The sequence below is a fragment of the Pistacia vera genome, unplaced genomic scaffold, assembly GCF_008641045.1.
Source record: "Pistacia vera cultivar Batoury unplaced genomic scaffold, PisVer_v2 Contig302, whole genome shotgun sequence".
Classification (NCBI taxonomy): Eukaryota; Viridiplantae; Streptophyta; class Magnoliopsida; order Sapindales; family Anacardiaceae; genus Pistacia; species Pistacia vera.
Window position 1 is genome coordinate 41220 of NW_022196116.1, and position 22049 is coordinate 63268.

General features: G+C 36.0%; 3 protein-coding genes, 1 long non-coding RNA gene and 1 pseudogene across 4 annotated transcripts; all 5 read left to right on the forward strand.

Annotated features, from left to right (window-relative positions):
• The first annotated feature begins 14 nt into the window (after positions 1 to 14).
• On the forward strand, positions 15 to 1165 carry LOC116135681. The gene is made up of 2 exons (XR_004128938.1): positions 15 to 785; positions 969 to 1165. It is a non-coding gene; the product is annotated as an uncharacterized LOC116135681 (long non-coding RNA).
• A 1126-nt stretch (positions 1166 to 2291) lies between these two features.
• LOC116135680 lies at positions 2292 to 5304 on the forward strand (annotated as a pseudogene).
• A 974-nt stretch (positions 5305 to 6278) lies between these two features.
• LOC116135735 (metacaspase-1-like) lies at positions 6279 to 8638 on the forward strand. Its single transcript, XM_031421446.1, has 5 exons — positions 6279 to 6773; positions 6943 to 7273; positions 7368 to 7491; positions 7607 to 7816; positions 8366 to 8638. The coding sequence occupies exons 1-5, from the start codon at positions 6413 to 6415 to the stop codon at positions 8423 to 8425; spliced, it is 1086 nt and encodes a 361-aa protein (XP_031277306.1). The 5' UTR covers positions 6279 to 6412; the 3' UTR covers positions 8426 to 8638.
• Positions 8639 to 16301: 7663 nt separating this feature from the next.
• Positions 16302 to 18466, forward strand: LOC116135734 (probable pterin-4-alpha-carbinolamine dehydratase, chloroplastic). Its single transcript, XM_031421445.1, has 3 exons — positions 16302 to 16751; positions 17866 to 18058; positions 18228 to 18466. The coding sequence occupies exons 1-3, from the start codon at positions 16389 to 16391 to the stop codon at positions 18317 to 18319; spliced, it is 648 nt and encodes a 215-aa protein (XP_031277305.1). The 5' UTR covers positions 16302 to 16388; the 3' UTR covers positions 18320 to 18466.
• Positions 18467 to 18949: 483 nt separating this feature from the next.
• LOC116135732 (superoxide dismutase [Fe], chloroplastic) lies at positions 18950 to 21979 on the forward strand. The gene is made up of 9 exons (XM_031421444.1): positions 18950 to 19259; positions 19331 to 19380; positions 19487 to 19570; positions 19874 to 20062; positions 20269 to 20440; positions 20525 to 20643; positions 21298 to 21324; positions 21458 to 21481; positions 21588 to 21979. The coding sequence occupies exons 1-9, from the start codon at positions 19211 to 19213 to the stop codon at positions 21798 to 21800; spliced, it is 927 nt and encodes a 308-aa protein (XP_031277304.1). The 5' UTR covers positions 18950 to 19210; the 3' UTR covers positions 21801 to 21979.
• The last annotated feature ends 70 nt before the right edge of the window (positions 21980 to 22049 follow it).

A 22049-nucleotide genomic window follows, 5' to 3' on the forward strand; every position in this document is an offset into this window, starting at 1 on the left:
CCGACAGCTGGTATTTCAATTAGATGCTGCAGAAATTAAGTTTATCACTTTCCATCTTAAGTGTGGATAACTGAGGTATTTAAAAGCTGGAATTATGACACAGTTAATAAAGTTCTGGTTGATTTGATTGTAATCATGCACCGGAGAAAGTTTACATGAGAATTCCAAGCATGAAATAGGAGTGGTAAACAGTGCAGCAGCTAAGGAGATTAAAAAATTGAAGATATGATATTAGGGATTATGAGAAAATGTTATATGCAGCATTTCCATGAGCCCCTGCTACTTTCAAATTATAAAATCACTTTTGGAGTCTTGTTTGTAAATGGACTATTCAAAAGACTATATAATCTGTTAATACTCCTTTGACAGTTTGGGATTTTAATTTAAAGTTCACTGCATCTCATATACATTGAATAATTGAAAATTCTGTTCACTCTCAAAAAATAATGCATCGCTTTTCCGTATGTCTATTAGGACAGACATTCTGGTGACATTTCCATATGAACCATTTGTCTAAAAAATATTTAATGTCTTCTCCTATTAAAGCCTTGATGTATTGTGGTTATGTATACTTGTGTTGATATTACTGATGTTATTATTTCTGAATTTGTTAATTGTTTGTAATGCAGGAACCTCAGTTGAGTGCTAATGAACCATTCGATGTGTATACCAAGCCCTTCTCCTTATAAGTAGTGAAACAGTATATTTGTGGTGAAGCTCTCGATTTGATTCAAGCAGGTGACTCCAGATGTGTACAGTTTATGGAGAAAACTCAATTCTATTAGGTGTTTGTCTAATATTCTGTGCTTGTCCTTTTTTCTCTATTTTGGGAATAAGTGATTGTTATGGTCTGCTAGACAAATTATATACATGGTTCAATTCTTATTTTTGGTATTAAACAGTTTTGAGAATTGTTTATGTAATTGATAATATATTTCAACAAAACCATGATCTGTTGTGTGTTGTAGGCGTTAGTGATTTCTTCTCAAGTGGAGAGGCAAGGGAAGTCAAAGACATTTCTGATAGATAACGAGAACATTTTCTCCAAATTTAAGTCTTCGTTTTCTAGAAAGAGTGAGTTAGGAATTGTAACTAATACGCTTGCCGAGAAAAAAGAGGTTTGAAATGATCGGCCAGTGAAAAAAGGGTCGCTTTATACTTTATACATCTTTTGTTGATTCGGCCTTAATATATATATCCGTAAAGTAAATAATTTAAACAAGCCGGTTCATCCCATGTGGGTAGAGGCTACGCCTACGAGTTTAGACTTTAGACTTTAGACCGCGCAAGCACACAAATCAGATTCAATAAGATCATTCATTCGCTTTTCGAATCTCCTTTCCGAACAAGCCTATTAAATTACGTTTCGAATCTTCTTTCTCAACATCAAGAATTATATATCCCTCCAATTCTCTCCCAAAATGTGTTAGCTTTCGGTATCACTACAGTCTACCACTCGACAAATTAAAACCTAACCTTGGGGTCCAACTCTGTCATCAAATATTCACAACCAAATGCAAACACAAAGTCCATGCTTGTAAACTGCTCAAACTGCTTTACAACGCAGCTGCTTCCTCGCGAGGCTCAGTCATCTGCTGCTTCATCTGCCGTACTGTCACGCGCATCAATTACTCCTCCTACAACAGTCACCACCACCAGCTACAGTACCCTCCGACGTTCCTTGTAGCTCCCTCGCCTTACACCCACGCCTCCTTGTTTAACACTCCCAACTTCTGCTGCCGTAAGAGAGCCTTGATCATCGTCATCAATTATAAGCACACATTCAACCAGCTCAACGGTTGCATTAATAGCGCTAAGTAGATCAAGTACTTGTTGATGAACAGGTTTAAGTTCCCTGAGTCGTCAATTCTCATGGTCACTGGTAATTTTACACGGATTATTAATTAGCTGATCAGCAGTACGATTATTGTTGTTAAACTCTAAATTTGTTCTAGTCATTAATTAATTATTTTTGCTGAAAATATTTTAAATTAATTGTTTATATGTCATAGAGGTATTAATTAAACGTTAGTAATATCTACATGTAAGATTTACCTTAATTACTAGGTGCTGCTCATGTCATCCCTATTCTTATTTTGGTTGAAATGAAAAATGTTTGATGTAATAAAATAAGTTGTGCAGTATTTGGATAATTACCCTCTATAACTAAAATATTTAATAAAAACTTAAAAAGTAAAATTAAACTTTGTATTTTCTGAAATTTAATATCAAATCCTTTCTTCGCAGAAGAAGAAGCTGACCCCTACTTACATCNCAAATTTAAGTCTTCGTTTTCTAGAAAGAGTGAGTTAGGAATTGTAACTAATACGCTTGCCGAGAAAAAAGAGGTTTGAAATGAACGGCCAGTGAAAAAAGGGTCGCTTTATACTTTATACATCTTTTGTTGATTCGGCCTTAAGATATATATCCGTAAAGTAAATAATTTAAACAAGCCGGTTCATCCCATGTGGGTAGAGGCTACGCCTACGAGTTTAGACTTTAGACTTTAGACCGCGCAAGCACACAAATCAGATTCAATAAGATCATTCATTCGCTTTTCGAATCTCCTTTCCGAACAAGCCTATTAAATTACGTTTCGAATCTTCTTTCTCAACATCAAGAATTATATATCCCTCCAATTCTCTCCCAAAATGTGTTAGCTTTCGGTATCACTACAGTCTACCACTCGACAAATTAAAACCTAACCTTGGGGTCCAACTCTGTCATCAAATATTCACAACCAAATGCAAACACAAAGTCCATGCTTGTAAACTGCTCAAACTGCTTTACAACGCAGCTGCTTCCTCGCGAGGCTCAGTCATCTGCTGCTTCATCTGCCGTACTGTCACGCGCATCAATTACTCCTCCTACAACAGTCACCACCACCAGCTACAGTACCCTCCGACGTTCCTTGTAGCTCCCTCGCCTTACACCCACGCCTCCTTGTTTAACACTCCCAACTTCTGCTGCCGTAAGAGAGCCTTGATCATCGTCATCAATTATAAGCACACATTCAACCAGCTCAACGGTTGCATTAATAGCGCTAAGTAGATCAAGTACTTGTTGATGAACAGGTTTAAGTTCCCTGAGTCGTCAATTCTCATGGTCACTGGTAATTTTACACGGATTATTAATTAGCTGATCAGCAGTACGATTATTGTTGTTAAACTCTAAATTTGTTCTAGTCATTAATTAAATATTTTTGCTGAAAATATTTTAAATTAATTGTTTATATGTCGTAGAGGTATTAATTAAACGTTAGTAATATCTACATGTAAGATTTATCTTAATTACTAGGTGCTGCTCATGTCATCTCTATTCTTATTTTGGTTGAAATGAAAAATGTTTGATGTAATAAAATAAGTTGTGCAGTATTTGGATAATTACCCTCTATAACTAAAATATTTAATAAAAACTTAAAAAGTAAAATTAAACTTTGTATTTTCTGAAATTTAATATCAAATCCTTTCTTCGCAGAAGAAGAAGCTGACCCCTACTTACATCCTACCTATTATAACATGAGAATAGCATTAGGTTGGCTTGTGCAAGGTTGCAACCCGGAGATTCACTGGTGTTCTATTTTCTGGTCATGGTTCACAGCGACCGAACAGCGACGAGGTTGATGGCTATGATGAAGCTCTTTGACCTTTGGATGAGATAACGCAAGGAGTGATTCTTGATAATGAGATCAATGCAACTATGGATATGGATAGTGTGTATGGGAAGACCATCGCCCTTGATCTGGAATGTGGAAAGGCACAAGTGGTGGAGAGGCTATTTCCTTCAGTGGATGTGATGATGCTCAAAATTCTTTTGATACTCTGGTAAAATCTTAGAAATTAGAACTAATATGGATAATTATATATGTGTTCTCGGTTGAGTTGAGAATGGAGATTAAGGTTTTCAACCTGATTGCTTTATGGACAGTTTCTGTCATGGGTTGGATCAACTAGTGTAATGACTTATTGTTTCATCCAAGCCATCCAGAGTGGACACGGAACTACATATGGGAACATTTTGAATGCGGCTCGGTCTACCATTTGAAATGGGAATATTGGACTTGGACCAGTTGGCAGCATGCGGAGACAGGAGCAGCAGGTATCTAATACCATTTACCCATGTCAATTGTTATGGACATGACGCAAAAACTGTTTTTTACTTCTAATTTTTATATGTAGGAGACTTATAATGTACATTACTGTAAAAAGAAAGAGAAAAAAAAAAAAAAAACCATATATGGTATGACGCAATACTGTTTATTCACCATGGACTCATAAGTATTTTACATCATTGGATGCAACTCTTTAAGTATTCCATAGGGACGTCAGAACAGTCAAACAACTTAGTTAAAGAGTCATATAGAGGTTCAATTGGGATATTTGGTTTTTATTCTTTGAGTGTCAAATTTCTCTAGCCCTTTGATGCCTTCAAAATTAGATACCTTTAAGTGGACTGAACAGTTTATGAAGTGTTCTAAGCTATTTTTTTCTCATAAATTCAAGGATATTGACACTGTAAAAGAACCGTATGATGTGCAAAATTGCATTTTGAACTTTGTAGAGCATCTATTTCTGTTCTCTTATACCCGGGTCATTGCTGACAGCTGTGATTTTAACACTTGCTATCTAAGTATGGATAACTGAGGTAACTAAGAGGTGGAAATTTTTGCACATAGATAATGAAGTTCTGGTTGATTTAATACTAAATTTTTATTTATGCACTGGAAAAAGTTTACATGAGAATTTCTATCATGACATGAAATTTTAAAAATGTTAAATGCGCGCAGCTGTTTCCATGAGTCCGCTACTACTTTGAAAACTGAAAATTCACTTTTGGAGTCTTGTTTATAATGGTTTGCTCAGAAGACTGTATATTTACCAAGCTGTTAATACTCTTTTGACAATTTGGGATTTTAATTTTAAGTTCACTGCATCTCATAAATATACATTGAATTGTCGAAAATTCTGTTCACCTCCAAAAATAGAGGCATATATACCTTTTCCGCATGTCTATCAGAGCCCAAAATTACTTAATGTTTTCTCCTAATATAAAATTGATGTAATCTTGTTATGTTACCTCAGAATTTGTTGTTTGTAATTCGATGCAGGAACCTCAGTTGACAACTAATAAAATATTCGATGTGTACACAAAGCCCTTCTCCCTGTAACTAGCTAAGCAGTAGCTCTTGATTTGATTTAAGCATGTATGTGTAACGTTATTGAGAAAACTCAATTATATTAAGCTATTTGTTTAATATTCTGTACTTGTTCTTTCCCTTTTCCCTATTATGGGAATAAGTGAAGAGGTGGTGATTGTTAAATGTTAATGTCTTCATTCCCTGTTCTGCAAACTAATTATACGCATGGCTCATTTCTTGTTTTCTCTATCAAACGGTTTTGAGAATTCGAAAGAGTAATTGATTGCATATTCCAACAAAACCATTATATATACGTGGTGTAGGCATGATATGTTGTATTTTATTGAAAAAGGTTTTATATGAAGTAAATAGAAATTTTTTATCAGAATTTGGAGTCTTTTTCTTGTTTGGCCTTTGTATAGGGTTCGCATAGAGATGTTACATGTACCCTTTCAGAGACTGTCTAATGAAGTAGAAATTAACCCTAAGGGGTTGATGTGACAATCAAGGAAGTGTGTTCCCTTCTTTGAGTTCTTAGACTCAAACCTTGAGACTAATGAAGTATAAATTAATCTCAAAGGATTGGTCTGACGGTTAAAGAAGTTTGTTCATTTTTTTGAGTTTCTAGGTTCAAACCTTAGGGTTATCTACTACAATAATATTATAATTTATCTGATTGAGTTTGTAGAATATTTAATGGACAATGAAGATTAGTTGAAGTGTGTGTAAACTATATATATATATATATATATATAAAAGAGTTAGAAATATTTCCCTTTCGCTGGTTGAGCCTTTTAGAATACAAATGGCCTAGCTCTACGTATTATTCCTCTCGTACTATCTCAAACAGCTCTGAGAATATTCGAAGAGCCAACAATCGGAAAAAATTTGAAGAAATCCCTTCTTACACGAAACACTTAGATAATCCATGGAAAGTTGGAAAAATTCAATATATATGTATACCTCTAGTCCTCTACCAGGACTAATGGCTCTTTTTTCCAAAAACGAATTTGTATACTTCAACATATATTATAAAATTAAACAGTTGTAAAGGCATCCCATCGCCATCCCAGTTATTCTTAGAATTTATATCACGGTGTTCATGCATCTCTTACCTGAAATTCCTAATCAATTAGGTTTGGAATTTCTTTTCTCAAGTATCCAATTCCTCTCAAGTCCCGCACCGTCTCTCTCAAAATGTTGGCTTTCGGTGCTATACAAATTTAACCTTTTGGGATCCAACTCAATTCACAGCCAACTTAAAAATCCAGCACAATGTTAATGCTGGTAAACTGTTCAAACTGCCACACGCCATTGCAGCTTCCACCTGGGGCGCAGTCAATCCGCTGTGCTATTTGCCATGCTGTCACGCGCATCAACAATAACTCCTCCTACAACACTCACCACCAACACCAACAGTACCCTCCTCCGCCGGTTGTTACTCCCTCGCCTTACAACCATGTGACGTCGTTCAAGACTCCCAACGCCCACGGCCGTAAGAGAGCCTTGATAATCGGCGTGTGTTATAAGTACTCAAGGCACGAGCTCAAGGGTTGCATTAATGACGCTAAGTGTATGAAGTACTTGTTGATTAACCGCTTTAAGTTCCCCGACTCCTCAATTCTCATGCTCACCGGTAATATTACATTAATTATTATTCTCTTCTCTTATTACAATTATAATTAAGGAAACTTCTATGGTTCTAAATTTGTATTAACATCAGTCAAAGCTTAATTTAAAAGTAAAAATGAACTTTTATTTTCAGGATATTAATACCAAATCCTTTCTGAAAATAAATTTTGCAGAAGAAGAAAGTGATCCCTACAAGCGTCCTACCAAATATAACATGAGAATGGCATTGTACTGGCTTGTGCAAGGCTGTCAACCCGGAGATTCACTGGTGTTCCATTATTCTGGTCATGGTTCACAGCAAAGGAACTACACTGGTGACGAGGTTGATGGATACGATGAAACTCTTTGTCCAGTGGATTTTGAAACCCAGGGACTGATTGTGGATAATGAGATCAATGCAACTATAGTTAAGCCCCTTCCTCGTGGCGCCAAGCTCCATGCAATCATAGATTCTTGTCATAGTGGAACCGTGCTAGATTTACCATTTTTCTGTAGAATGGACAGGTTCATTATTTATTCCCTTTTTGTTACTCATATTTGATATAAGTTTAGATAATAATAGGATTTGATGTTAGGATTTTTATACTTTGGGATGTAGACACGGGAAGTATGTATGGGAGGACCATCGCCCTCGATCTGGAATGTGGAAAGGCACAAGTGGCGGAGAGGCTATTTCCTTTAGTGCAGGCTGCGATAATTATCAAACATCTGCTGATACTACGGTAAAATATTCTAGGCATATATTTATGCAAGTCATAGTTTTCATTCGATCAAAATGTATATTGTATAGTTTGAGTTAAGAATGGAGATTAATTATAAGGTATACATGATGGACAGGCTCTGTCGAAGATCACATCAACAGGGGCAATGACTTTCTCTTTCATCCAAGCCATTGAGCGTGGACATGGAAGTACCTATGGGAAAATTCTAAACGCGATGCGCTCTACTATTCGTAATGCAGACACTGAGTTTAGTGGCGGTCTTACTCTTGTACCATCTCTAATCAACATGCTTTTAACAGGAGGGAGTGTAAGCAGATTAACACAGGTATATATGTGTAACTATCATCTCTAATCTCTATCAACTGTTATGGAAATTTTATATGAAATTCAACATTTTTATTCTGTCAACACTGGAAATTTTACATTGGAGTTTCAAGTAAGCATGATACCTCAGGAGTTGTGAACAATAATAATTCCAAAGGACTAGAAATTTAACTGTTTCATCTATTAGCCATCAACTCTGCTACCCCAAAACCAACACGTTCACTTCTGACTCTGTACATAAGTGGATTAATCAGAGAATTATGTAAGCGTCCTCTTGCTACTCTTTGGAAAACTTGGGTGTTAACTTTAAGTTGGATGCACTTCATATACATTGGGGATACTAGAACAAATTCTTTTCACCCTCGAATTCGAAAATTCTGAACAGTGAAACTGCAGGCATACGATTTTATTTACAACCAGTGATGGTGCTATATAATGATATAAATCATTGTTTTTATCATAAGAAGTACATCTAGTCTCTTTATGTATTATTGATATGCCTGATGCTCCTGCTATTATATATCTGAACTTGTTCTTGTGTTGGATGCAGGAGCCTCAGTTGACAGCTAATGAACCATTCGATGTGTATACAAAGCCTTTCTCCCTATAAATTAAGTAGTAAAGAAATAATTAATTCCTCAAGCTTATGTTTTATGTTTCAAGCCCCGGAAATAATGTTTAGTGTTATCAACAAAAATTACTTATCAAATTCTGTCTGATAATAATGTCTCTTTTGCTGTTAGATCAGCAGGATACATATTGTTTTGTATTTGGCTCATTTCCTGATATATTTTTCCTTCCAAACAGTTTTGATTCTTCTACTCATTAATCACTTCAAACGGATAAGCATACAAGCTTGCCATGTGAAACAATTTTTAATATTTATTCTTCCGTTTACTTTATTTTATGTATAATAATTTATATAATTTTGTGAAATAGAAAAAAATAGGAAACAGAGAAAATAATAAAACGTGTGCTGAAACTGAACGAAGTGGTTGTGCCAAATCCGAAAGATTGGTCTCATAGTTAAGAAAATTTGTTATCTTTATTGACTTTTTAGGTTTCAAATCATTTTGAAACTATCTACTATATTTATGACTTATCTTTGAACATTAGAAACTCTGAAATTAATGGAAGTAGGCATAAACTAACCTCAAATTATTAAAGAAAAAAAAAAAATTGGTTGTGACCCTGGCACCAATTATTTGAACAGTGACGTGACGTGACAACTGGCTGTGATGAATGACATGGGATAAGTGAACCTTAAACATCTCCAACTACAAACACCAAATTGGTGCAACTTTCACACCAATTTGGTGCAGTTTTTGGTGTATTTCACTATTGCATCTCTAACCTATTGTATCATATATTAAACCAAAATAGATATTAATATTCTTTTTCTTTTTATTAAATCAACAATTAATTATTTCACTTATTTTTTTTGTATATATTAATTAAATATTAAGAATGAAATTTTTATTAAATAATAAAACTTTGAAATATACTAATTTAATAAAAAGAAGCATTTATTTAATCAAATAAAAATTACATTTAATATAAAAAAAAATTACATCTAATATAAAATTCAACAAAAAACAAAAAAAAAAAAAAGCAACACCACCACCACAAAAGTAAAATTCCAAATGAAAAAATTGATTTTGGCAGAATATCAAGAAGATAACAAAAATTTATTCAAGGATTTGAATTCTATAACTGATCCGAGCTTGTTTGAGTTTTTTCAAAATGAGCAAAATCAAGAATTATGCAAAAAAGAGCTTAACAACAAGGTCAAAGATCTCAAAATAGCTCTAATTCTTTCCAATATTTTGACGATCTTAGAGAATTCAAAACTAATCTACCGGAATACCATAAATTGTTATTTTAGTTTATGTTTTATTTTCTTTTAATTTTAATATTTTTAAACTAGTGTTAGTTTATTTTGAGTTATTGTAGTTTAATATTTGCGTTGAATGAAATTTTGTTTTTAATTTTTCATCACTTTTTTAATTATATAATTATTATAAATATTATTATAAATATAGTAAAACCCCTCTATAGTCATAAATCATAATTGTGGGACTACCTAATTTTATTACTATAATGAGATTATAATTTAATGGAGGTGTAGTTACAAAAATTATAGTTTTGATTTCTTATTTTTTAATTCATATTTTAGTAATACAGTATTAGGATTTCAATTCATATTTTAATAGTATTAGAATTTCAATTCAGTGCTTCAATTGCCTACTTTTGAAATTGATAGAAGACTGTGTCTTAGAACCGGCAAAGATAAGTGTCATTGATGAAACTATAAATGTAGTTGATGCATGGTCAATTGATGTGAAACCACAGACAATTGCCAATGGTTTTAAGCATTGCAAAATTAGGACCCCCGATTTCGGTGAATTGCAAGTTACAAATGAAGTGGACGAGAAAAATAAAAGAGTCGTTGCAAAATTGAGTAATCAGATTTGACAATTTCACTACACTAATCGAATGGATATTAATGTCTTCCTCGATTATCCAAATGAGCAACAAATCGTGTATGCTTTAACCGAAGAAAAAATCATTGTTACAATTAGACAAGAAGATGAAGGAAATAATCCTAAGGATGATAGTACGGAAATACAAAAAGTTTCGTGCCATGAAACTCTAAACATGCTTAAGAAACTAAAAATATTTTGGCTTTAACAAGAAGGTGTCCATGTTAGCAAGTTATTACATGCTAGCAAGGTAAAAAATGTGGTAACAACTCTAAAATATAAATCATTGTCCCAAACAACTTTAAATAAATATTTTATTTCATCTTAAATCTTTAATGTAACATAACATATATTTTTTGATAATATATAGATAATTATTACTATGTGGAGGCAACTTTTCTTAAGATGGGAATTAGAAAAATTATAACTTATTACAATGTGAGATTTATTCTTATTTATAATTATCCTAAATTGGGACTAAATTTTTTTATGACTATGTAGAGTTTATTTCTATATAGAATATCACTATAGAGAGGTTTTTCTGTATTAATATAAATAATAATCAAATTAGTATAAATATAAATTAAAAAATTTAATAACAAAAATAAGAAAATAAAATATATTTTGTAGTATATGAATAGTATTGTGAAGAAATACTTTGTTTTTACTTATTCTTTCACAATGAAATGTACAATAAATTTATAGCAAAAACAAAAGACTAATCTAGGAAGTAAATTGTTACATTTATATTATAACTGATCTAATTATTAATAGCTTTGATCCTAACCTAATATAGAAGATAGTCTTTAATGAGAATAATCCTATTTCCTATTTTACACTTCAACACTCCCCCTCAAGCTGGAGCATATAAGTCATATGCACCAAGCTTGTTACAAATAAAATCAACACGAGAACCCTTGAGAGACTTAGTGAGGATGTCTGCTAACTGGTCGTTGGAACTGACATAACTAGTTGCAATACACCCTGATAGAATTTTCTCTCGAACAAAGTGACAATTAATTTCTATGTGTTTAGTCCTCTCATGAAACACTGGATTTGAAGCAATATGAAGGGCAGCTTGATTATCACAGAGTAACTTCATTTGTGATACTTCGACAAATCTCAACTCTTGAATTAGTTGTTTCAACCAAACAAGCTCACAAGTGGCTAAGGTCATTGCACGATACTCTACTTCAGCACTTGACCTTGCAACAACTGCATGTTTCTTACTTTTCCATGAAACTAGGTTTCCTCCAAAAAGGACACAAAAACCTGAGGTAGAACGTCTATCAGATGGAGAACCTGCCCAATCAGCATCTGAATATTCAACAATATGTGAATGGCCCTTATTTTCATACAGTAAGCCTCTACCTAGTGCTCCCTTGATATACCTTAAAATCCGGACAACTGCATCCCAATGACTATCACATGGAGTTTGAAGGAACCAACTTACAACACTGATAGAAAAGGAAATATTTGGTCGTGTGATAGTAAGATAGTTAAGTTTTCCAACAAGTCTTCGATACCTTCTAGGATCAACAAAGGCTCCCCCTATCTAGGTGAAAGTTTTAAATTAGGTTCTATAAGAGAGTCTATTGGTCTACAATCTGACATCCCTCTTTCCTCTAGAATATCCAGTGCATACTTCCTCTGAGAAATAACAATACCAGATTTGGACTGAGCGACTTCTATGCCAAGAAAGTATTTGAGTAGCCCTAAGTCTTTCGTTTGAAAGTGTTTGAACAAGTGTTGCTTCAATTGTCCAATGCCATCTTGATCACTCCCTGTAGTAACAATATCATCGACATAGACAACCAGATAGATACATTGCTCTAGTGATGTATGTCTATAGAAAACAGAATGATCAAACTTACATCGAATCATACCAAACTCTTAGATAACTATACTAAATAGTCCAAACCAAGCACGAGGAGACTGTTTTAGGCCATATAGAGAACGATGAAGTTTACATACCAAACCAGACTCCCCCTGAGCAACAAAACCAAGAGGTTGCTCCATATAAATATCTTTCTGAAGTTCACCATGAATAAAAGCATTCTTAATATCCAATTGATGCATAGGCTAGTGTCGAATGGCAGCCATAGCAAAGAACAACCGAACGGAATACATCTTAGCAACAACAGAAAAAATGTCAAAATAATATGTCCCATAGATCTGAGTGTATCCCTTAGCCACCAAACGGGCTTTCAACCGATCAACCTTACCATTTGGACCAACCTTTACAGTGTAAATCCATTGACAACCAACAATTGAATGGCCCGAAGGTAAAGAAACAAACTCCCAAGTATGATTATGATGCAAAGCAGACATTTCTTCAACCATTGCCTGACGCCACCGGGGGTGAGAAAGTGCCTCATGAACAATGCAAGGAACAGAAACAGAAGAAAGGGTGGATACAAAGGCATAATATGAAGGATATAAACGATGATAACTCAAAAAATTGTAGATGGGATGAGGGTTGCGTGTAGACCGCATACCTTTACGAATAGCAATGGGAAACTGATAAGCTTGAGACAAGACCGTGGCATTGCCTGACGTCACTGGGGTGAGAAAGTGCCTCATGAACAATGCAAGGAACAGAAACAGAAGAAAGGGTGGATACAAAGGCATAATATGAAGGATATAAACGATGATAACTCAAAAAATTGTAGATAGGATGAGGGTTGTGTGTAGACCGCATACCTTTACGAATAGCAATGGGAAACCGATTAGCTTGAGACAAGACCGTGGCATTGGAGGAATCGAGCACAGGACCTGCAGTGATAGGGATCTCAGGAACAGCAGTAAGAACATTAGGATCACCTGTAAAAGGAACAAGACTATTATCAACAGGAAGAGTGGTATTAGTAGTAGACTGAGGTACCAAAATAGACGAAGATGGGAAAGCATTCTATGGAATTGGTAAAACATCTACTATCGGATCAGACTTTAATGTAGGATGAGAAAAAAAGGGAGAAGACTCAAAGAACGTAACATCAGCAGAGATGAAGTAGCGATGTGTGGCAGGAGAATAACACTTGTAGCCCTTCTGAAGACGGGAATACTCTAAGAAAATACACTTCATAGACTTGGCTGACAATTTATCCTGACCAGGAGAGAAAATGTGAACAAAATAGGTGCTCCCAAAGACACGTGGGGGAAGAGAAAATAGTGGATGATCAGGGAATAATATGGAGTGTGGGACCTGGTCTTGTAAGACAGAAGAAGACATGCGATTTATTAAGTAACAAGTGGTCAGAACAGCATCAACCCAATAACGAAAAGGGGCGTGGCTATGTAAAAGAAGAGTGCGAGCAGTTTCAATGAGGTGTCTATTTTTACGCTCAATAATGCCATTCTGTTGGGGACTATAAGCACAAGAAGACTGATGAAGAATTCCCTGAGGTGATATGAATTTAGTAAAGGAATCAGAGAAATATTCACGAGCATTATCACTCCGTAATATACGAATGGTAGTATTATGTTGAGTCTTAATTTTAACACAAAATGATGAAAATATGGAAAATAATTCAGAACGAGATCGCATAAGAAATAACCAAGTGCAACGGGAATAGTTATCAATAAAGGTAACAAAATATTTAAATCCCAAATTAGAGGTAACAGGACAAGGACCCCACACATCTAAATGCACTAACTCAAAGGGGGACGCAGCCCATTTATTGACACGCTTTGGAAAAGAACTACGAGTATATTTTCCAAGTTGACACGACTCACAACTCAAGGACGATAATTTAGATGGACCTGGGATCATTTTCTGAAGTTTGGAAAGACTAGGATGGCCCAAACGATTATGAAGGCGATCCAGAGACTCAGAGATAGTGCATGTTGTAGATGGGATATGGAGATGATAGAGACCCTGTGACTCACGTCCTGTGCTAATCATCCGTCTCGTGTCACGGTCCTGTATAACAACAGAGTCAGTATCAAAATGAATAGAGCAATTTAAAGAGCGTGTAAGTTTACTGACAGACACGAGATTAAAGGGACATTTGGGAATATAAAGCACAGAGTCTAATTCTAAGGAGGGGAGGGGTTTTGCACAACCAATAGCTTGAACATCGGCTTTAGACCCATTAGCTAAAGTAACAAGGGGTAAAGATGCAATATTTGTAATCTGAGTAAGTAAACGAGGGTTACCAGAAATATGATCCGAGGCACCTGAATCCAGGACCCAAGGTCCTAGAGCAGAAGACTGAGTAAGGCAGGCAACTGAATTACCCGTTTGAGCGACGAAGGTAATGGATGAAGAAGACTGCTTACTGGCTTGATACTGTAAGTATTCATCATAATCAGTACCTGTGAGAGTTAAGGAGGGCTGAACCTGCACTGTAGAGGACTCAGAATGAAGATCAGAGTGATCAGCCTGAGCAATATTAGCAGCCTGGGTAGGTCGACCATGTAACTTAAAACATTTCTCTCTGGTATGCCCCCACCGATGATAGTAACTACACTTGGGTCGATTTCCTCTATCACCTTGATCACCCTGTTCTCTTTTAGTAAAAGTGTGGGACTAAGAAACAAGAACCAAAGAGTCACCAGGGGAATGCACTGTACTAGGGGAGGAAACATGAAGTAATCTAGTAAACACTTCATCAAAGGAAGGCACAATAGATCCAGAAAGGATTTGATCTCGAACAGGTGTAAGATTTGGACCTAGAGCTGCAAGTGTCAGGACCATAAAGAACTTGTCCCATTGAGCCAAATCTTCTGCCGCAAATTTACAGCTGGTAACAGCAGATTGAATTCTGTCTTAAGGGAGGCCATCTTACCAAGGAAGTCCGACATATTCATATCATGTTGTTTGAGATGAACTAAGTTGGACACAACATAATATAAACGTTGAATGTCATTTGTATAGAGAAGTTTAGCCTGACTCCAAATATCAACACAAGAGCGGTAAGATTTGTAAATAAGGTGAAGGGGGGGATCAATAGTTTGTCATAACATACTACACAACAGAGCATCAATTTTAGTCCAAGAAGACTTATCTGATGTAATATCGGCAGCCTTGGTGGTCAAGTGATCCTCCAGACCTTGACCCATACACCATAATTCGACAAAGGCAGCCCAGGATCAATAATTAACAGTCCCAATTAATCTCTCAGTGGTGATGGGAGGGAGAGATAAAAAAGAAAACCACTTGGATGTGAGTGAGAGGCTGATGAAGGGGGATCCATGAAGAAGGTCAAAGTGTCTTAAAGCTGACAAAAAAGCAGAAGCTCACGCTCATCGGAAAAACAGAATGCTCACCGAAAAAACAGATCGGAGTAGAAGCTGACGGAAATACCTTGAAGGGTTTTGCCGGCGAGGTGGAGAGGAACAAGATGTTGGTGGCGGTGAGAGCTCACGCTCGCTGGAAAAGCAGATCGGAGCAGAGGCTGACGGAAACACGATTGGCGCGTGAGGGCGAGTGCAGCGGTGGCCGATGACAAAACCACTTGGGTTATGACGACGATGAGAAGACGATCAGTTTGGTGTGATTAGACCAGATCCTGATCGTTGTCGGAGAACAGTCGCCGGAAAAAAAAATTGTCGAGAAAGAGAGAGGAAAAAAAATTTGGAATTTCAGAAACTAAGCTCTGATACCATGTGAAGAAATACTTTGTTTTTACTTATTCTTTCACAATGAAATGTACAATGAATTTATAGCAAAAGCAAAAGACTCATCTAGGAAGTAAATTGTTACATTCCTATTATAACTGATCTAATTCTTAATAGTTTTGATCCTAAACTAATATAGAAGATGGTCTTTAATGAAAATGATCTTATTTCCTATTTCACACTTTAACAAGTATCACACATGGATACTATTGCACCAAATTTGGTATGATGCTATTCATTTACTCCAATTTGGTGTGGGCTGGAACAAAACTTTTACGTCAATTTGGTGTTTTACTCACTTTTACAAGTTACAACAAAGTGATGTTGGGTCGGAGATGCCCTTAAACCGGCAACCAGTTATTTTAGCGAACCAGAAAACAAACCGGTTCAAGAGCAGAGTGTATGAGCACCAGATAAGCTCACCAAGTCAAGACACAGACTCTTTGTTCTCACCACCCAAACAACCTCATGGCCACCACTTCTCACCTCTCTTTTTCTTTCGTCCACCCTCGCATCTCTTCTCCACGTCATCACCACCACCACCTTACCCAGTTGTTCTCAATTCAAGCTCAGAGTCGACTTTCCCTGAAAACAACCACAAGAACTGAGGCTATGGGAAGTGATCTGTTGGGTGATTTTGGAGCCAGAGACCCGTTTCCAGCAGAAGTAGAAAGCGGGTTTGCAGATAAAGTTTTGGGAAATGTTGACACTGAGCACAAGATACTAATTCCAAATTTTTCTGCTCTTTCTCTTGCTCAACAAGACTGCTCTTCCGTGTCTCCTTTGCAGAATCCGATGTCCATAGATGATGCACAGAAGTTGTTGAAGAAGGTTATATTGCTATACTTAAGCCCACTTCTTTTTTTGCATTATAACTCGCCATTCACTAACAAACATTAATAAATTGTATCAATTGTAGTCTGAGTTACATAGTGAAGAAGGAGATGAAAGCTATGTTATTTAGGTCTTTTTAAAGTTAAAACCAGGTGCACCCACTTGCAACTTTCACTTGTTAGGTTCATTAAAAATTTGAAAACTTTTACTCACTTGAGTGAATCATGAAATGTTTTTTTTGGGTTGATAATTAAGTTTTGGTATTTAAAAATTTACCTCCGTTGTCTCTGTGTTGTGAGGTAGTACTTGTTTTCGGTTTTCAAATATGAAAAAACGAAACTCTACACCAATGACGTTGAGGAAGCACTTTATGGTTTCATTTCAATACCGAACTTTCGGTTTCCAATATGAGAATATTACTCTGATGTAATTGCAGTGGGAAAATAAGGGACTGTCAGAATATTTTGCATATGTAATTTGAATTCTGAAACTATGGAATTGGCAAATTCAAGCGAGTAGTTATTTTTTATTTCCTGTAGTGCATACAAAACTACAACAATTAGATATCTGTTGAAGAATTTTTTGTCTTTGAGGAGGAGCCCTCTTTTGATTCCATGTTGAATTTTGAGTTTGGACCCTTGGTTTTGGAGTCTTAATATCTAAAGAGCACTTTTTCCACATTTTCTATTATTTTGCAATTTGGTTCTCATGGAGTCACCCAATAGCTAGGTCACTACATATATATATAGAGATTGATCTTTGATCAAACTCAACAGACAATTTCCTATTTATCTCAACTTAAAAGGCTATGTTTGAACTGTCAAATTCTTAAGGGAAAATCAGTTGGTACGTAACATATTGTTTTTGATAGAATCTCTGGTGTTGTCTCATGTTCCAATATATAATTTTTTTTTACTAAGATAAGTTGCGTCAAAACTTTCTTTTGGGCTGTATCGGCTATGCTGCAATGAGATCAAATAATTCTCGAACTGCACCAACAAGTCTTCTTGAATGTGCATCAATGGCTTCAGTCTTGAATAGAATGGTGTAAGGATTTTTTTTTTTTTTTTTTGGGTTTCAGTTGTTAAAAAGAAAAAAACTTTTATTGTAGGTTATTGGCTGGAGACTTTTGGAGGAAGAGGATGGACTTAAACTTCAATGCTTGTGGAAGTTGAGAGATTTTAAATGTGGGGTTGAACTCGTGAATAGAATATACAGGGTTACAGAACCTACAGGCCATTTCCCAAATCTCCACTTGGAACAGCCAAATCAAGTTAGAGCTGTATTATGGACGTCTTCCATTGGTAAACTTTCTAGTTTCAAAGTTTTCACCAAGTTCTGTTTCTGATTATAATTGCTTTAGGCGTTTTTTTTTCAAAGTAATTGTGCTCTGGTAATCACACAGAGGCTGCTACTCTCTTTATATTGCATATATTCTTATACAGTCGTTTAAAAGTTTTCATTTACTTGCAGGAGGCTTGAGCATGAATGATTTCATTGTAGCTGCCAAAATAGATGAAATAAAAACCTCAGATCTTGTTCCACGAAAAAGAATTTGGGCATAGGTGGACCATAATATTTCTTCCAAGAATAAACTCTCGTCTGTCTGCTCTTGAGGTCTTTTTCAGCAATGCGTGTGCCACAATTTTTATGAGAACAATATTTTTCATCCCATTCTTACTCTATAAATGGGTCCATTTATTTATTTGTTTTATGATTATATTATTTTCACTTGTTTCTCCATTAATTTTACCACTTCTAACTACTCCTCTCTTTGTTACGTTTCACTTCACCAAATGATCAATTATTTAGTTCCAAGTTTGTAGACACTGATTATCATCTTGTGCCAAGGGAATCTGGAGAAATACATAGATTTCTTCTAAAACTTTAAAGTTCCATCTGGTTGAAAATTGATATGTCAAGCTGCTTATTCTAATTTCTAATATACCCATATATAATATAATTGCAAACGTAGAAATTCTACAACCCAGAATCGAAAATATATCTGGTGAAATACCAAAATTGAATTCCTTAAACTGTACTCCTACAAAAGTTTTAACTCAGAAACTCAATGTTCCAAGTTTATTATGACATAACCAAGCTTGTTAGCTTGTAGTACATGGTGATTTATTATAACATAACCAAGCTTGTAGTACACAGTGATATTATAGTCACAAAAAGGCAAAACACCAAGGATAAACCAACGAAGTTAGCTTCAGCAGAATGGTGACATTATGAGCACATTATTGCGACACACCCCTAGAATCTTCCACTAAGATTATTTTAGTTAAAACTTCAGCGTACTACTCCTACATGTACTGCACTTGTGTAGTACCCACCCATTACTAAACGGCAGTACCAAGGTCCAGTACAGTCCTAAAATCTAAGTACTTTGAAAGTTGAAAGTCTTGAACCCAGTACACTTTCTATTCTCAAATTGGTGGAAACATTCAAGGATGGCTTCCTTAGCTACTAGGCCTATTGCATTTACTTTCCCATGCCAAGGTGACCCAATCGGATTCCGCTGCTTAGTATGTTACGCTCTCTATCTGTTTTTAACATGGATTTTATCTCAGGACTTGGTGGGTGCACTCCAGGCTTGCAGTTTCAGTGGACAAACAAAAAGGTTTCTTCTTATCTAGTTTTATTTCATTGCGTAATTTATGAGAACCAACATGTAGAGGTGGTGTTCGATGAAATGCTTTATTAAGAATGCTATATTGCTATGTTAGATGGTGCCGAGAAAATGTGCAAGGAAGGCTGGTTCCACTAAAATTTGCGCTAAATTTGAGCTGAAGCCGCCTCCATATCCAATGGTAAGCTATTTGTCAGTATGGCTGATGTCAGCTCTTCAATAATACACAGTCGGCAATGCATAAACTTTAAAAGTATTAACATTTTACATTTAGAAAATCCATCAAGTGTTAATTACAAAACTTTCAATTGTCTTTTGGTTTCATTGGTCTATATTTTTGTTGAGTCAAGTGATATGTATAGATAAGGCTGGTTTTATGGGCGTTTTTTTAAGAAACTAAGAGAAATAATGCAAGAGAGGTTACTTAAGCCCCTGGAAACAAGCATCTTCTTGGTGTTTTTTTTAAGTTAGATGTGGGTTGCAGGATGCTCTTGAGCCACATATGAGTCGGGAGACCCTGGAGTATCATTGGGGAAAGCACCACAGAGCTTATGTGGAAAACCTGAACAAGCAAATCGTAGGAACAGAGCTAGATGGAATGTCGTTAGGAGACATTGTAATTGTTTCTTATAATAATGGTGACATGCTTCCAGCTTTTAACAATGCTGCACAGGTATGCGATGCATCTTTGTATCATTTAGATATAGAATTTGATCCTTTAATATCAAGCATATGAATGGATTATCTCGGAGATCACAAATTAAATGAACTTATTTGATAAAAACCTTAATTTCTCCTTTAGCTGGAAGTCATTTCATGTCTTCAATTTCGATTCTGATGCTTCCATAATGTTTAAATAGTTGTTTTACTACTTCTCAGGCCTGGAACCATGAATTCTTTTGGGAATCCATGAAACCGAGCGGTGGAGGAAAGCCATCTGGTGAACTTTTACAATTGATCGAAAGAGATTTTGGTTCTTTTGAAAAATTTCTGAAGGAATTTAAGTCAGCTGCAGCCACACAGTTTGGTTCTGGTTGGGCTTGGCTTGCTTGTGAGTGATCTTCCTACCGATGTTCTTCTTTTCATGTTTTACAAGTTGTGCTGACATTTTCTTCGTGTTGTGATTTTAATCCAGACAAAGCAAATAGACTAAATGTCGACAATGCCGTAAATCCTCTTCCATCAGAAGAGGACAAAAAGCTTGTAGTAGTGAAGAGTCCCAATGCTGTGAATCCACTTGTCTGGGATTATTTTGTGAGTACATTTGACTTGAGTACAAAATCTCTGGTTCGTGTTTAATATATGATAGGAACCCACTCCAATAACTCAACAATTTGGGCTGGGCCATGGGTCTTTCATGGGCTTGGGTAGAACTCTCTTTGGAAAACCGGCTTGCCAATGAAGGGTGCTCAAGCCTTTATAACCCACATGCCCACCCTTTTTCTTTTCAATGTGGGATCCTAACATTCCACCACGCTTCCGCAACCGATGTCCACGTCGGCCTCTTTACCCCTTGGGTGACTACGCGGATCCCCTTTCCCTCGGGCCTCTATGCCCTTTCTCGGGATAGCAGCCCGAGCCCAAGGCCAGCCTGCCACGTATGCGCTGCCACATAGGCGCAGGATCATGCTCTGATACCAATTGATAGGAACCCATTCCAATAACTCAACAATTTGGGTTGGACCACGAGTCTTTCATGGGTTTGGGTAGAACTCTTCTTGGAAAACCGGCTTGCTAAGGGAGGGTGCCCAAGCCTTTATAACCCACATGCCCACCATTTTTCCTTTCTATGTGGGATCCTAACAATATACAAAGACGTAATTTACATTGGTAGTAAAACTTTTGTCTTGTCTGTTTTAATTTTTTGTTCTCTATACATCTGATCTTATGGTTGTTAATTTCTTGCAGCCACTCCTTACTATTGATGTTTGGGAGGTAAACATTTTCATCGTCTTTTATTGATTGAAAAATGAAGTCAATATATAAACTTCTTTGTGTGAACATATCCAAATTATCTGATTACTAATTCTACAATGGAATCTGTTTTTTTTTTCTTTTTTCTCAACAGCATGCATATTACCTCGATTTTCAGGTGAGACATGGTCGATGAGATATGCAATTAGCTTTCAAATTTGTGAGAAATTCATTTATTACTACTTAAAGTGGAGTCTAACAGCTGCCATATTATTTCCCTGTAGAATCGCCGACCTGATTACATTTCAATTTTTATGGACAAGCTTGTATCATGGGAAGCTGTCAGTCGTAGACTTGAAATAGCAAAGGCTCTACTTGTTGAGAGAGAAAAGGAAGAAGCGAGGAAGGAAAGAGAAGAAGAGGATGAGGAAATGGCAGACGATGAAGCTGTAAAGATGTATGTAGAGAGTGATGGTGATGACCCAGAGAATGATTGAATTAGAACCACTTTTGCAGTAATAGGAGTGTTAGGACAGTAGAGATTTTCTTATTTCGTTTTGTCTTATCTTTCACTTAGAAGAGATCAGTTTGAGCGGCATAGTGTAAAGGTGTTTTATCCATCCGTGTATGTATCAACTGTGTAGTGCCATAAATTAAATTAAAAAAAAAAAAAAAATAGCCTTCTACAACTGAGAACAAGATAAGCGCTTAAGTTTGTGTGTCTGCAAAATATATTCTAGGTTCAG

Bases quoted from the DNA above. Each gene is read 5' to 3' on its own strand.
- LOC116135735 (XM_031421446.1), top strand. From the start codon at position 6,413: ATGTTAATGCTGGTAAACTGTTCAAACTGCCACACGCCATTGCAGCTT. The intron at 6,774-6,942 runs GTAATATTACAT...TAAATTTTGCAG, and splicing joins CTCAATTCTCATGCTCACCG to AAGAAGAAAGTGATCCCTAC. The intron at 7,817-8,365 runs GTATATATGTGT...TGTTGGATGCAG, and splicing joins GTGTAAGCAGATTAACACAG to GAGCCTCAGTTGACAGCTAA.
- LOC116135734 (XM_031421445.1), top strand. From the start codon at position 16,389: ATGGCCACCACTTCTCACCTCTCTTTTTCTTTCGTCCACCCTCGCATC. The intron at 16,752-17,865 runs GTTATATTGCTA...CTTTTATTGTAG, and splicing joins CACAGAAGTTGTTGAAGAAG to GTTATTGGCTGGAGACTTTT. The intron at 18,059-18,227 runs GTAAACTTTCTA...ATTTACTTGCAG, and splicing joins ATTATGGACGTCTTCCATTG to GAGGCTTGAGCATGAATGAT.
- LOC116135732 (XM_031421444.1), top strand. From the start codon at position 19,211: ATGGCTTCCTTAGCTACTAGGCCTATTGCATTTACTTTCCCATGCCAA. The intron at 19,381-19,486 runs GTTTCTTCTTAT...TTGCTATGTTAG, and splicing joins TTCAGTGGACAAACAAAAAG to ATGGTGCCGAGAAAATGTGC. The intron at 21,325-21,457 runs GTAAACATTTTC...TTTTCTCAACAG, and splicing joins TTACTATTGATGTTTGGGAG to CATGCATATTACCTCGATTT.